The following is a 16,722-nucleotide window of genomic DNA, read 5'->3' on the forward strand; positions in this document are numbered from 1 at the left end:
TTTCCACTAGTTGCTGTGAATCCTGACTCATTTTCTGCCATACTTCTCTCTCCATCTCTCTCTCTCTCTCTCTCTCACTTGCATAATTAATTGCTGGGTCACTCTCCCTCTCTCCTTCATAATTAATTGGTGGGTTTGATTTAGTGGTTTGTGCAGGATTTCTGAGGCAAAGCTTCTTTGTGCAGTCACTTTTGTAAATAGAAAACAATCAGCGCAGGCCCCGGGGCATAAATCAAATCTAGATAATGCCTATAAAAGCTGATGGGAGACAGAATAGCATCACAGCTTCATGGAGAACTGCTTGGGTGCGTTTATTTGTATGTTTATGTCAGTGTGTGGTTGTAATTGCAGCAGTTGGGTCCTCTCTTTATGTGTGAGTGTTATACAGATTTTTGAGGAAGTCAGCGCAGGTGTAGTTTCTGAATGTTAACTGAAATCATCAGAGGTGGTTTCTACTGACATTTTATATTATACTATCAAAGTGCTGAAACAAATTTTTCAAGCAGAAATGTCCAAAAGTATTCTTCCAGCATCTAAAATGTGAAGACTTGCTGCCTTTACTTGTAATTACATTATAATAAACTTGAGTGTTTTCTAGGTTTGGGACTGTTGGTCAGACAAAACAAGTAATTAGAAGACATCCTGTTCTCTGACATAATAATAATCAACTGATTAATCGATCCGCTGTCTCGTTTGTTATCAATATGGAGTAAAATTAATCAGGTGTAGCTTACTTACAACCTCTGTCCACATTTCTTCCAAAAACTGTTAAAAGATGATAACAAAAGGAGAAGCTTGATTCCTGTTTTAGGGCTTAAAAATGGATAAATGTGCTGCATGTCCTTGAATGACTGTTAAGGGACATGGGAGACAAAAGGAGAGTGAGTAACAGGGAGCATGAATCCTTATTGTGATGTTTATTATTATTATTATTATTATTAGCGGTGTGTTCCAATAAAACTCTGCTCTCTGTGTTGGTGAGTATAATGGAGAGAAATGACGCCTGGCTATTGAAGCGGAGAATCGGTGTGTGGCTGCTAATAAGAGAAGGAAAAAAAAGGCAAAGGGGGGTGCCGATGGAGAGAGTAGGAGAGGAGGCTGTTGTATGGGATTAATGGACACAGTGTGCGTCTGTGCGGGAGGAGGGAGGGGAGGGGAGGAGATGGGCTTCTCCACTGAGGAGGAGGAGGAGGAGGTGGTGGTGGGGGGGTGACTGGGGGAGACCACTGTGGCAGGGGAGAGGGAGAAGAGAGACAGGGAGGGAGGAAGGCTGGTGAAGCCGCGGATATTCATGAAGACGCCAAGTGTTTTTTTCTCTCGCCGTGGTGACACAGTGCTTGTCTGCAGAGAGACAGAGGGAGCGGGGAAGAGAGAAAGGGGAAGAGGAGACGAGTGAAAGCAAGACGAGGCCCAGCCCATCTTTCCATTGATCTTGAGGCGATCAAGGTGAGTGTGTTTTTATTCTTACATGCTGCAGCCTGACTGTGTTGAATATGTGTGTGTGTGTGTGTGTACATGTGTGTCTGTCTGACACATATCTCTTGCAGTGCGTGTGCAGACAGGCGTGATGGCAGGGCTATCCTCATATATGGATGCTTTCAGTGTGTGTGTGTGTGTGTGTGTGTGTGTGTGTGTGTTTAATATATATATATATTTGGGTGTTTTGTAACAGAAGAGCAGGCTGGTAGTTGAGCTGCATATTGATGCATTGCTGCTTGGTTTTATAAGCTGCTTTATCTGTAGTGGAGGTGGTACTGGTGGCAGCCATGGAGTGTGTGTGTGTGTATGTATGTGTGTGTATGTGCTCAAATTTCTCCTTGTCTGTGTATATATATGTCACTGTGTCACTATGCATTTGTTGATTTCTCCACACAGCCTTTTTTTTCCCCTCCTTGCTACTCTGAGCAGACTCTGCTTTGAGAGTGCTTTCATTGAGTGGGTGTGTTCTCGATGACCCCTGGTAAAAGTCGTCTCCACCAATATCTGTCTGTTTACCAGCTCAATCAGAAACACACTGATATGCTGAATCTGTCCTATCCATTGGAATTAGGTCATCTCGGACTGCTCAGAGTAATTATATAACATCAGAGAGCTTTGGTGTTGCAGTATCTGCTCAGAATTAGCCACACTGTAGGTACAGCTCCTGCAACACCACGACAGCCAAAATATTTTGTTAGGGCTGCCCCCCTTTATTAGTCGACTAATCATTTCTTTGTATGTTAGTCAACAAATTGGGATTTTTTTATTAGTATTTAATTCATTTCTTCATGCATGAGCTTTGTGTATTGTGAAAAACAACAGTCATTTGTTCCTAAGTATATCTCCAAGCTGGTTAACATTACTAAAGGAGTGCTGTAAAAAAAGCTGCGAAAAAAAAGGATTTTCTTATATTTGATGATGCATCAAATGAATTCATTATAAGAAAGCAGGACAGAGTTCTAAAAGAAGGAAGGAAAGATGATTCAAAGGGAGCTGAAAATTAGCTGACCATTTTTAAATTCTTGCTCATACTGACTCTTTATTTCTGTTTTCTCACAAGGAGTCTACTCCGAGGAGGACACACAGACACAGATTCAAGGATGGATCCTGGCATATCAAACCTGGAATTTTGACGTATGGATTTAACACTTCTCTCTATGCAGGATTTGGCGACTGTCTGATCAGATAATGGAAAACTGATCTGAGACAGGAGACGCAAACATTCTTCCCACAAACTGGATCCAGGATTATTAACCGTTTGAAAACTGCATCCATGTGGGATCAGGTTAACAACTGGGAAATGTCATGCAAGCAATACCCCAAGTTGGATAAACATTTAAGAAAACTTGGAGAGTTTTCTTCAGCAGTGACGTCATGAACTCCGACTGGGATATCCCATTGGCTCGTCTGGCCAAAGCAAGACAACATGCAGGTGGACTTATTATTTCCAAGAAACCCGTTGATTATGCTAAAATGGAGTGAGGATTTTCTTTCCTGATTTTTCCTCCAACTTTTTGGCTTGTGAATAAACAACAAATCAAAACAAAGGTCATCCACCTCAGACTGAACCTGGGGCCTCTGAGGGGCACATAAATGCACCTTTAGCACTTAACGACAGGTTGGACCCCGTCCCCCCCCCCCGTCCCCCCCTCCCGGTTTCAGCCACCTGAAGACTGAGGTGTGGACAGGACGCGAGCGAGGCGGTTGACTTGGTTGAGTCAGCTCCAATGGGGGCCGGTCGTGACCCGGTCTGACCCCGGTTTGACCTTGCAGTGACCTTTGACCTCTCCGGTCCTGGCTCTCCACCTGCTCTGCTGCCTGGGTTCGGGAACGCTCCGCCCTGGGGCCCAGAACGAGCCAATCAGAATGAAGAAGAGCCGCAGCGTGCTGTCTGTGACTGGAGAAGAGGTGAGAAGGAGAATATAAACAACCAGGGATGTACTCGAGAACAACTTACTTTGTCACTGTGTTTCCATGAGAGTAGACGCCAGACAGAGCAGACTGTGTGTGTGTGTGTGTGTGTGTGTGTGTGTGATTTTGTGCGTTTTCTTGAGTGCTTATGATGACATACAAACCTTGTGACTTTCACACATCCGAGGCTCCCTTTGTTCTTGTCGTCGAGGTCTGTGGACACACTCAGAAGTCAGAGTGGACAGTCCGTGTCCTCCAGCCTCCACTCACAGTGTGAACCACTCACTCAGTCATAGTCCTATATGTAAATGAGCCCCAGCTAAATGAGTGCCCTATGTAAATGAGCTATTTCCTTTAAAGGTGACGTCTTGGCTGAAGGACATAATATCATGCATTATTCAAGCGATCTTTTATTGATTATGCTGAGCGGGTGCCCATTTGTTTGTGTGTACTGTACGTGTGTGTGTGTGTGTGTGTTTGTGGATGTGAGCATCTTTCCACATCTGGGTCTGGACGACATCAAACGCAGCATGGAAGCAACACGGCACTGTTGCCTAGCAACTGCTACCATTCCCCTAGTGTTTTGTTGCTACGGTACTGCAGTGCAGATCAGCCTCTAAGAGCTCAGTCTATAGAGGCCTTATCCCAGACACACACACACACACACGCACACACGCATGTAGCCGAACACACGCACAGTCATACACAGTATGCGTATTGTGTGTATTTGTGGAAGTTTCTTCACTCATCTGAATTTGAATATGGCCAAAAACAACATGCTTTGGTGAGTGTGCCAAAATGTTTATTATAAGATACACAGTACACATTTTTTATGTGTCTCACCTCCTTTGCCCCCTGTCTCACAGGGCAATGACACGGATATAACAGGTGCTGGGGAGAAGGCGGAGTCATCTCGCTACAGCCGATCCTATACGTCTGGGGCCACACTGGGGGCTGAGCTACGCAGAGGGAGGAGCAGAAGGCTCTCTTCTAGTCTCCAGGTACTGAAAGGAAGCACGGCCACATTAACCTGCTCGGTGCCCCCGGGGTAAAAATAAGCTATGGGTCCTCATTAACACCCTCCTCCCCCTCATGTGAACATAATATTAATTTTGCATGTTTTTGCCCATTTTACAGCAAATTGTATATACAAACCATTTAAGATACAACGACAGTAGGTGTATTATTTTGAATGTATGATTCCTGGGGATCCACTGGCTTCCCTGAAAGCCCTTAAAGATTTTACTATGACAGAATAAAGCTGCACTAATCAATATTTTCATATTGACAATAGATCAAATGCCTGTGTAATGTGAAAGAGTCTCTGTTTTGTTTTTCCAGCAGCAGGCTACTGTTTTAAGGGAAATACTCCAACTTAACTACAACGTTACCAACTAGATGGTGGAGAATTTAGCATTCTGCCATAACTGTTGGATGTGTAAATATGTGTCCTATCAAACTGATGATATTATGTCATGTGATGTGTTTACATCTTGTTTCTGCTGCAGCCAAATGAGTTATTGCAGGAATCTGGTCATTTAATTTCATATTGCATTTAAATGAATAGAAACCAATGGTTGGCTGCAATGACAAGACGTACCAATGCAAATCTAAACTCTCCAAAAAGCAAAATTGGTATGTATTGATTGTATTGAAAAAGCACTGAATGACGTATAGTTACAAAGCTAAATGTTAAACACACTATATGCACAAATTTGCAATTAATCAAGTTACCCCAGACCAGCTGACAGTGAATGTGGATTTTTGGGGCTCCTGTGTCTGTGAATCTGAGAGACTGATTGTGCTGTACACCTGCAAAGCAACTGGTAACTAGCATCATCTACAAACCCTTTCTTCTCACTCTACAGGTACCCTGCTGGCTCCGCCCTCGAGACCGCACACGTTCACCAGAGGTTCTGAACAACGTGTCGCGTCCAACAACTCTTCCCCTCCGCATCCCGCCACGCATCTCCATCACACAGGCAGACTCCGACAGGTTTACAGACAATTTCACTTTATTTCAAACCCCTGATTTTACTTCTCAAGAACCATTTGCAGGATGTTTTCATTTCTTCCTCCTCTTCTCGCACTCCAGTTATGAAGCAGAAAATGGCGTGTCACCAGGTCACACCCCGTTGGGTTCTCAGAGTCCAAGCCTCACCCTGCACACCTCCTTTCCCCAAGGCCAGAGAAGAGAGTCCTTCCTCTACCGTTCCGACTCGGACTACGACATGTCGCCCAAGACGGTCTCACGTAACTCCTCCCTTGCCAGCGAAGGGTGAGACTCATGATGAAAAGAATCAGTGAGACGGGGGAGAGAGCCTGTATGTGTGTACCCATAAGTTTGCAGGAGAAATGTTGCTATAATTCTTTGCTTCTTTTCCTATTTGCAACTCTCTGTCTCTACCTCTCTCAGACACACAGGCGAGGACTTCATTGTCACACCTTTTGCTCAAGTGAGTCTCACTTAATACAATGGTTTTCTCTACTGCAGATTATTCATCATAACACTATACATTGTGTGAAATGTGTCATAATTCTTCCAGTTCCTCCGAATAGCTTCTCATTCATTTTGCATCATTTGACCTGCTGGTTAAAATGGTTAAAAGTATATTTCTTTAAGGCTAAATCCTGTGATACTGTGTTATAATTTAGGTGCTTGCCAGTCTGCGATCAGTACGGAGCAACTTCACCATTCTTGCCAACGTCTCCACACCGACAGTAAAGTCAGTCCCAAATCATTGTCCTAAAAATACAGCTACTTACCATTATTAGCATGCATCTCATGTCACACTCGTACACACACATTCTGTGACTACAGTAACATCGTTAGGTAACTATTTGGTGCAGTAGTCGTACTTGAGCACCGGTTCTCAACTGTTTTAGCATGTGATCATCAATCCTAATGCAGCTGAATGGTGGAATAACATGAAATTCAGATTATTATTTCAAACTTTGTTACACGTTATATTGTATTGGATGAAAGCAAAAAAACATCAATATCATTTTTTCTTTTTCTCTTTCTTCTATGCTCACAATGTTTAATTCAATATATAATATAATAAAATCACAAAACTAAAACCAATCAAGTTTAAAAAACGGTGGAATTGGTAAAATTACAATCTAAAAAGATACACAAGGTGAGGAAGCTGTTGCTAGCTTGTTGCCAACTGAATTCAGTCTGCGGTTTTGCTCGGTCTAACTTTCTGTCGTGTCCTCAGGAGGTCTCCTCTGGGTGGAGTGTGTGTCAGTCCCAGGGCGTCACTATCAGACCAACAGTACCAGCAGCTCGCCCTGGACACATTGGAAGAGCTGGACTGGTGCTTGGACCAGCTGGAGACCATTCAGACGCACCGTTCTGTCAGCGAAATGGCCTCCACCAAGGTACGCATACATCATTTAACCAACCAGTCCAAACAACTTATCAGCAGGCTAATATTGGCTCATCATAAATATATCAATACCAATGCACAGTAGAGGTTGCAAATAGAAATTACAGTATCATTTTTATGGATTTTCTATATATTTTTAAAATATTTAGCTATATTTCTGTATTTTTCATAGTGGTTTACAGTGACAGTGTGTCATTTTATGTGTATTGTTACTGTGAAATTTGTTGTAATATATAAGTAATATAAATATCTGCTGTATATAGGTCCCTATGCACAATAAGAAACACAGTGGTTTATACCATACAATGAAAAACCTACCCTTACACAACAGTACAATAATAAGACAAATACACAACACAAATAGAAATAGAAAAATAGAATAAATGTTGAACTGTACTGTAACTAAAAACTGATGCATGTTAAACAGAGAAATTTAGCACCTTTCCACGATGTTGCTGTTATGCCACCATTGAATTGTATTGAGCATAAACACTTATCCCCTTAAAACCTGAAGAAACGGCACATCATCGACTCATATCTCTGCTTTGCTCTCATTCTGCCACAGTTTAAGAGGATGCTGAACAGAGAGCTGTCCCACCTGTCAGAGATGAGTCGCTCTGGTAACCAGGTGTCTGAATATATCTCCAGCACCTTCATGGGTGAGTGGGACCAGAATCTGATTTCTGTCGACATCACATTTATGACCTTTGCTAAATAAAAACAATAAATCCTTCTACGTGTGTGTTTGTTCACCAATTTTGTAGACAAGCAGAACGAGGTGGAAATCCCATCTCCTACTCTGAAAGAGAAATCTATGAGTCACATCAGTGGAGTAAGGAAACTGTCTCACAGCTCCAGCCTCTCCAGCACTTCAATGCCTCGCTTCGGTGTCAACACAGACCACGAGGATGAGCTTGCCAAGGTCTCGTTGTCTGTCTGTTTCTTTCTCTGACTCATGAAATAAGTTGCACAGATCAATCGCTGCTCAGACTTTGACCGTGCTCTGTGAACACTGATAATATTTTATCTTTCAGGTTTTTGAGGGCTCTGTAGAGTCTTTTCTTATGCAAGGTTTTATTAAATCTTGGCTTATTGGTTGCTTCCAGCAATGTGGAGACACTATGTGTGTGTGTGTGTGTGTGTGTGTGTGTGTGTGTGTGTGTGTGTGTGTGTGCACCTCTCTTGTTTTAGTGATTTACTGCTGAGGCTTGTGCAGAGTCACAATGAGACTGAAGTGAGAGGCTTCCTGTGGGAAATGCATTTGATAATGCACAAGGGTTTTTTTTTTGTGTTTTAAGACTATAAGACTTCCTACTGAACACCAAGCCACTTCCAGGTTGTTGTGCTCATAGTACTGAAACAATGTCGCGAAAAGAAGGAATATTTTGTTATTCCTTTTGTCTGATTCCTCGTGCTTGCGGCCTTGTTGTTGTAATTGAATCCAGTCTGTAGCACCAAGGAGTAGGATAGAAACCGTCTCTTCATTTAGCAGTACATAAATCAGCTGTAACTATGCTACATGTACTGTAAATAACAACAGCCACTCTACCAGTTCTGCAACTGCAAGCTGTGATTAGAGCTAAACGCTAACAACAACAGGCAAATTAAAATGACCTCATTGTGGGGCTGAATGTAAAGTCAAAGGGAGTGATCATTCCTGCTGAAGGGAACATGGGTATTCCATGGCATCCATACAGCCATACCTTTAAAAAATGTGTTGTGGTCTGTCTTTATCATTAAGAACTGGACTAGTCAGTCAGTCAAAGAGGTCGCACGTATTTTCAGTACATCTTTGGACACCGTGACGCATACGCTGAAGGTTATTTTGAGTGTCTTGAGAGGGATGTCTGCTGTGTGATCAGTGTTCAAAAGGCACCAGACCTCTGGTGACAGAAGCCTTAATCACAGGCAGCGGTGTTAAACTAGGGCTGGGCGACATAACCTAAAGTTTTAGGTAACAATATTTCGTCACATTTTTCCTTGATAATAGGGAATGTTATCATAACTATTTTTTTGCATTATATTTTCCTACTTGTGTTGGATTACTTCTAATGTTTGTCTGAAATAATGTATGGCAAATTTTTTACTGATATGTTCTTGATTAATACATTCTTAATGAATTAGTTTAGTCTAACAATTTACTAAAACCCACAGTGAGATATTCAAATGGGTTTTTTTTTGTCCTACAATCAGTCTGAAACCTGAACGTATTCAGTTTACTATCACAAAGGAATAAGAAATCCAGTAAATCTTCATATTTGAGAAGCTGGAAGTAGTGATTTTACATAGTTTATTTTATTTTTTTAAACTAATCATTTCAGCTCTAAGGTAATTGATTGGCTCGTTCAGTTTATGGATAGATGTCATTGGTTGTTGTTGCTATTCTCAGTTTAAATATGTTAATTGGACAATTTTGTGCATAACAAGTTAAATTAAAATTGATAAGTCATCCATAATGTTAGTTTATTTTCTAGCCCTGTGTTAAATTCTGCTGTGCATTTAAATAATGTATTGATGCCCTCTGAGCATCATCTCTGCTTTCAAAATGACATGCATTAGCCTTTAATGACGCATTTAGTGGAATAAGGCTTTTAATATTTTTCATTAAAAATGTTAATACATGTCTGACTCATATTATGTTTGTCTGTGTGTGTGTGTGTGTGTGTGTGTGTGTGTGTGTGTGGTGTTTGACCAGGAGTTGGAGGATCTGGACAAGTGGAGTTTTAACATATTCAGAGTAGCAGAATTCTCCAACAACAGACCTCTCAGCTGCATCATGTATACCATCTTCCAGGTAAACAAAATGAGTGTGAATGAGTGGGAGTGTGTGTTTTCTGTGGGATCTTTCTCACCTGAAGTGTTTGTTTGTTTGCTATCGTACATGATGTTCTCCCATCGGAGTGTGTGTGTGTGTGTGTGTGTGAAGTTTTGTTCTCCTCTCCTCCCTCCTCAGGAGCGAGAGCTGTTGAAGACGTTTCGTATCCCAGTCGACACCTTTGTCACTTATGTGATGACCCTGGAGGACCATTACCATGGAAACGTAGCGTACCACAACAGCCTCCATGCTGCAGATGTCACCCAGTCCACACATGTCCTCCTCTCCACACCTGCTCTTGATGTATGTGGACACACACACACACACACACACACACACACACACACACACACACACACACACACAGTGGATGGTTTGTGCTCAGAGGTGGACAGATGTGGCTTCCCTACTTGTCACTGAAAAATTCTCATTACTCCGTCTGGTTTGACAAAAATAAATTTCTTTCATAGAATACAATTAAATGCGGCACAATAGAACTTTATTTTCAAAGCAAGGCTGGGAAATGATTGTGGCCTAGCTCAAGGCACAGCGGTAAATATTTTAAAAAGTCACATGGGAAAGCAACATAACAACTATGGATGACTATTTATCTGTTTGTTTAAAGGTCAAGTGTATAACATTAATGAGGATTTATTGGCAGAAATATAATGTTCATAGGTATGTTTTCATTGGAGTATAATCTCCTGAAAATAAGAATTGTTGTTTTTGTTACCTTAGAATGAGCTGTTTTTATCTCCAGAGTCCGCCTTGTTGAACCGCCAGGTTTCTACTGTAGCCCAGAATGGACAAACTAGACACTGACTCTAAAAAGGGCATATTTTGCGTGTTTTACAGCTACCGTTCAGTGGCTAGATGTCACTAAATCCTCTTTAAGCATTGTTTTAAAGTGTAACATGTGTTACTATGTCAACCTGCAGTGGTGGAAGTACAATTCTGAGGTACTTCAGGTACTACTTGAGTATTTCCATCAAACATTATTTACTTTATAATTTTACTCTAAACTACATTTTGGAAGCTATTATTGTAGTTTTTACTCCACTACATTTATTTGAACACATTAGTTACTTGCTACTTTGCAGATTCAGATTACTAATACAAAATGTAAATGTAATAAATTCTGTAAAGTTTTATTATGGACTTAGTTACCCCAGCAGTAGTTAAAATTAGCTCCACCTTTACTATCTGCAACATTAAACGGATGCTTACACATCATGTTTTACACATTTTCTTAATATTCTATAAAATATAAACAGACAAATGTAAAAAATAACTCTGTGTGTGTGTGTGTGTGTGTGTGTGTGTGTGTGTGTGTGTGTGTGTGTGTGTGTTTTCTCTGATCTTGTCTTTCCCTTTTTGTCCCTTTCAGGCCGCCTTTACCGACCTGGAGATCCTCGCCGCTCTGTTCGCTGCAGCTATCCATGATGTAGACCACCCCGGAGTCTCTAATCAGTTCCTTATCAACACCAGTGAGTGCACACACACACACACACACACACACACACACACACACACACACACACACACACACACACACACACACACACATAGATAAAGGTAAAACTGTCCAGATATTTGCACAAAGTGTGTTAACACCCTCCTCCTCTGTGCTCAGACTCGGAGCTGGCCCTCATGTATAACGATGAGTCAGTTTTGGAGAACCACCACCTCGCTGTGGGCTTCAAGCTCCTGCACCAGGAAAACTGTGACATCTTCCAGAACCTCACCAAGAGGCAGCGCCAGAGCCTTCGCAAGCTTGTCATCGATATGGTCAGAATATTTTCTACCACATCTCACACCACACCAGATACTTTATACCCTAACCTTCAGCTCCTCTATTGGATGCCAGCACTCAGAATCATCATTATTTAATCATTTGAGATCTTCAGATTGGTCTTACTTGACATTGATGGTTTTACACAGCTCTCATGTTGTTTCCAGGATGTGCTATTTTATATTCTGTGTTAGTTAGTTCTTAGCCGTGATTTTATTTAAGATGAGACAAGTTTAATTGTGATTTTTTTTGCTGTTTGTCTATAACTTGTTACTGCCCATCTTGACCAGGACCCCCTTAAAACAAGAGATGTTTTGATCTCAGTGAGGTTTTATTAGTTAAAATAAAACTCATATCTTTTTAAGTAAAAACCTTCAACATTACAGCCAAAACTCCCAGCTTCTCCGTGATGGACTCAACAATGCACAATGTGGCTTTCTGTGTTAGTTTATGAACTGTATTTCTTACAAAACTGCAATATAGAAATACTTACAATGTAATGTAATGTGGTGCTCTTTGTCTGGAAGCTACATAACTAACAAAAAACCCATTCAAACCTCAGCTTCTACATCTTTAGATTTTTATTTGTCAGGTGAGGATAGATGGTTAGGTTGGATCTTAGTGCTTCTTTTAATGTGTGCAGGTGTTGGCCACAGACATGTCCAAACACATGACGCTACTGGCGGACCTGAAGACCATGGTGGAGACCAAGAAGGTGACCAGCTCTGGTGTGCTGCTCCTGGACCACTATACAGAACGGACACAGGTAACCTGTCTGGCTTCTCCCACAGAACCATGGTCAGCAACCTGAAATCTGTCTACTGTACTGTGTGAATGTATAGTTACATGTACTGTACAATGTGTGTGTGTTTAGGTGCTGAGGAACATGGTGCACTGTGCAGACCTGAGCAACCCCACGAAGCCGTTGCCGTTATACAAACAGTGGACGGAGAGGATCATGGAGGAGTTCTTTCGACAGGGTGACAAGGAGCGAGAGAGAGGGATGGAGATCAGCGCCATGTGTGACAAACACACCGCTTCAGTGGAGAAGAGTCAGGTAAAGCTCAGTCTCTCTCTCTCTCTCTCTCTCTCTCTCTCTCTCTCTCTCTCTCTCTCCCTCTCTCTCTCTCTCACACACACAGTCTCTCTCTCTCTCATCCACTTTAAATGTGTCATTGTTAAAACAGTGGATCCAGAGTGATGTTTGAGGTGTGTTTGAATGTGTTACATGAATTCTCTAACAGAACACAAGCTTAGGGCTTTGAGATAAATAATAATGTCAACATGCTCACAGTGACAATGTTAACATGCTGATGTTCAGCAGGTATAATGTTTACCATGTTTACTATCTTAATTTAACATGCTAACATTGCCGCTTAGCTCTTAACCCAAATTACAGCTGAGGCGCTAGAATAGAAGTTGAAAATAATCACAATTCATTCTGAGAAGGAGACGAATATCTGTACTAAATTTCCTGGCAGTTCATCAAACAGTTGTTGAGACTTTTTATTCAAAACCACAAAAGTAAACCGAGGAAAAGTCACAATCATCAGTAGGATTCATCTGAATCTTTCAATCTGGACCAAAGAGCTCGGCCGACCGACAAACCGACCACTGCCATCCCTCGAGCCACGCTGCTAAAAATCCATGTGTGTCTGTTTGTGTATTGCATTGTTACGGGAAGAGACAAACTTTTGTTAGTTGTTCAGTACTTTAATTGTTCCCCGACATAAAAAACACTTTTCTTTTCATGAAACTGGCAGAGTAATGAAGCTTGGAATGACTTAGATAAACGCTGGCAATCATTAAATATTTTGTTTTTTGGATGCACGTATGACAAATGCATTTCTGTCTCAGTGTCCAACTGGGAGCAGCTACAGTCATATGCCTCTTTTAATAACTATGATATTAAATAGTGACATGTCGGGCTTGTGGTCACTGCTTCTATGCTAGGCTAAATCTTTTTTTTCTTCTTCCTCTTTTCTTTTTAGATATTATGCCAGTTGGATTTCTCTGTACTTTAAAGGAATATTTCAGTTGGGAAATATGATTTCTTGCCAAGAGTTAAATGAGAAGATTGATACCACTCAGGTCAATATGATAGATTTAAAGCCGGCAGCCAGTTAGCTAACCCTAACAGCAAGCCAGGTTCTGTCCAAAGTTAACAACTCAAATTAAACACAACAAACGTGCGAAAACAACAACGATTTGTGATTTTACCACAAGGTCCCTGTAAAACCGCAAATCCCAATTTTTAAACTACTTTAACACGAGATATAACGTGTTCATTTTGTCACCTTTGGACTGTTGTTGCTAACTGACTGTCACTTCATCTTACCGTCTCTCTCATCAAGAAAGCAATTTCTTTAACATCACCTATTATCGTGGCCTCAGGTGTGATTCCTTTTCTTTTCTAGGTGGGTTTCATCGACTACATCGTCCACCCGCTGTGGGAGACGTGGGCCGACCTGGTGCACCCAGATGCCCAGGAGCTGCTGGACACGCTGGAGGAGAACAGGGAGTGGTATCTGAACACCATGCCCCAGTCTCCCTCACCTCCCCCGGACAGACACCTACAGCACGACCGCTTCCAGTTCGAACTCACCCTGGAGGACCTGGAGCACAACAACCACAACCACATAAACCTGAGGAACAGCGGTGACGACACCGCAGACAAGACGGAGGACGGCCAGGCGGAGCTGGAAGGCGAGGAACAGAACCATGTTGAAACTGAGAAAGAAGACGAGGAGAATCACAACAGCGAACAAAATGGACTCCCAGATGAAGAGGAGGAGGAGACTAGAGAAAGGGAGGGAGAAGAAGAGGACGAGGTGAAGGAGAACGCAGAGGAGGAGGAGGAAGAGGCGGAGGAACACGGAGAGGACCAAGTAGAAGAAGAAGGAGGGCAGACAGATGAAATAGAAGAGGAAGTGAACGATACGGCGGAGGATGAGGACACTAAAGAAGAGGAGGAAGAAAATGAGACAAATCAAGAAGGAGAACAGGAAGAGGGTGACGAGGAAGGACAAAAGGATGAAGAGGAAGGTGCTGAAAATGAGGAAGGTGCTGAAAATGAGGAAGGAGAAGGCGAGGAAACTTTGGAAAACGAAGAGGTAGAGGTGGGAGAGGAAATGGAAAATGAGGAGGCAGAAGTGGAGGAAAATGTGGAAAAAGAGGAGGGAGAGATGGAGGAGAAAGAGGAAGAGGAGGCAGCAGAGGTGGAGGAAAATGTAGAACCAGAGGAAGGAGAGATGGAGGAGAAAGAGGAAGAAGAGGCAGCAGCAGAGATGGAGGAAAATGTAGAACAAGAGGAGGGTGAAACAGAGGAGAAAGAGGAAGAGGAGGCAGCAGAGATGGAGGAAAATGTAGAACCAGAGGAGGGTGAAACAGAGGATACAGTTGAAGAGGAGGAGGCAGAGATGGAGGATACAGTTGAGGAGGAGGTAGGAGAAACAGAAGATGTCGAAGAGGAAGAGGAGAAAGAAGCTGTAGAACCAGAAGAGGAAGAAGAGGTGCCGGTTGAGGATGGACAGGAGGAGGAAGAAGAAGAAAGTTAGTTGGATGTAAAAACATAAATATAACCGGTCAGTAATGGTTCAGGAGAGATAAAGAAGAACATGAATGGAGCCAGAAAGGCTTCGACAGTTTGTGGTACGACTGTCATGGAAGAGGATGAAGAGCTGAAGACGCCCTTCTTGCTCTGACCACTTTATCATGTGACCCTCTCAACTGAAGGCCAGCGTATGCTCGACTACAGACGTCTTAAACAACCTTCACAGCTCACAGAGAAAACATTGAAGACGGACAGCACGGCACCGGACGCAGATACAAAAACCCGACCGGAGCATACGCCTTCCCGAACAGCCAGATTGTTGATCAAATGGTAGTGATAGAAAGACCAGAGTCTTCATCACCGAGTATCTGTACATCCATCACTGCCGTAGGGAATAAACTGGGGGATAATAAAATAGGGGGTGGGAACCTGTTTTATCGACCTTTTGTAGCTCCTGAAAATCTAAAAGAACTTGAAATACATACATGCAAATAAGTGCTACCCATTATCTCTCTGTCATCTTGTTTAGGAGGAAGATACACACACACACACACACACACACACACACACACACACACACACACACACACCCGACCAACAACTGTTAAAAGAATGTCTACCTTCCTCTGTTTGTCAGAAAAGAAAAAAAAATGCAAAAAGTCTGGAAAGTGTAGTCTGTCGTCTTATATTTGCTACAAAGACTTTCCACTTGTGAGCGGGATGCTGACAAGACCTTTGGGCTCTGGTCTTGGAACAGTTTAACCTCCTCACATACTAACCTTAAAGCAACAATGCTGGATTTCTGAATAATATCTGGACTGTTTTTGTCAGGGTGGAAACATTTGCAGTCCGGCTCAAAAGGCCTGACCTGTTGTACGTGTCGATGTCGGTTCATGTTTTAAAAAACAAAACAAAACAAACAAACAAACAAAAAAAAAAAAAAAACACCCAGTATTCATCCCATCACCACAGTTTCACCACTCCCAGACTGTGAGTTTGATTCCCGGGTGAAATCGTGCCAAAACTGTCCCATGACCAGCACTGAGCAATTCAGCCTTCCTTCGAAAACAAGGTGGTTACTCGTCCGCGAAGCAATGAACTGTGGGACCAGGGTATTGGGTGTGATGGTCTTCCACAAATCCCATTTTTGTTTTTGTTTTTGTAAAAATGGTATTTGGCACTTTATCTAACACCCCTGTTACATATATGTACATAATAAACATGTATTTTAATCTGCTGATGTCATATAATAAATATGATTAATGAAGTTGAACGATTGGTGTTTTCAGTTGCAGGTGTCCGTTTTTACCCTGGATGATACCAGAAAATGAGTCATCTACCACCATAAGCACAACCTTTTAATTTAGAGTGAATTATGAAGGACAAATTAAGCTTCTTCAAATTTTCATTTTTTTTATCAAATCATTGAATTAAATATCAATAACAAAACAAAAAATATTAATTAATTAAAGCAACAGAAAAGTAATAATTGTGTGTTACTGTGATAATTCATCATTCAAGTCCTTTCAAACCAATTTAAGTTCACGTGAATATTTGCTGCTTTTCTTAGTCTGTGATGGTAAACAGTATATTTGGAGTTCTGCACTTTTGTCACATTTTATGGACAATACGGTTGATCAATTAATTGAAAAAGAAAAATCTACTGATAACAAAAACAATAATTAGTTGCAGCCTTATTTGTCAAAGTCATAAAGCAACATTTATTCTTTAGAATTTTTTAAAACGATGCATAAAAATGGATAAATTATAAATTAGAGAT

General features: G+C 41.7%; 1 protein-coding gene across 1 annotated transcript; it reads left to right on the forward strand.

Moving 5' to 3' along the window:
• The first annotated feature begins 1,219 nt into the window (after nucleotides 1-1,219).
• On the forward strand, nucleotides 1,220-16,209 carry LOC127355553 (cAMP-specific 3',5'-cyclic phosphodiesterase 4C-like). The gene is made up of 17 exons (XM_051386575.1): nucleotides 1,220-1,446; nucleotides 2,540-3,387; nucleotides 4,257-4,391; nucleotides 5,259-5,386; nucleotides 5,486-5,668; nucleotides 5,807-5,846; nucleotides 6,046-6,116; nucleotides 6,612-6,774; nucleotides 7,348-7,441; nucleotides 7,547-7,704; nucleotides 9,478-9,576; nucleotides 9,736-9,900; nucleotides 10,985-11,084; nucleotides 11,231-11,385; nucleotides 12,033-12,155; nucleotides 12,264-12,446; nucleotides 13,807-16,209. Exons 2-17 carry the CDS (start codon nucleotides 3,346-3,348, stop codon nucleotides 14,944-14,946), a joined length of 2,979 nt encoding a protein of 992 aa, XP_051242535.1. The 5' UTR covers nucleotides 1,220-1,446; nucleotides 2,540-3,345; the 3' UTR covers nucleotides 14,947-16,209.
• The last annotated feature ends 513 nt before the right edge of the window (nucleotides 16,210-16,722 follow it).

The sequence above is a fragment of the Dicentrarchus labrax genome, unplaced genomic scaffold (genome assembly GCF_905237075.1).
Source record: "Dicentrarchus labrax unplaced genomic scaffold, dlabrax2021, whole genome shotgun sequence".
Classification (NCBI taxonomy): domain Eukaryota; kingdom Metazoa; phylum Chordata; class Actinopteri; family Moronidae; genus Dicentrarchus; species Dicentrarchus labrax.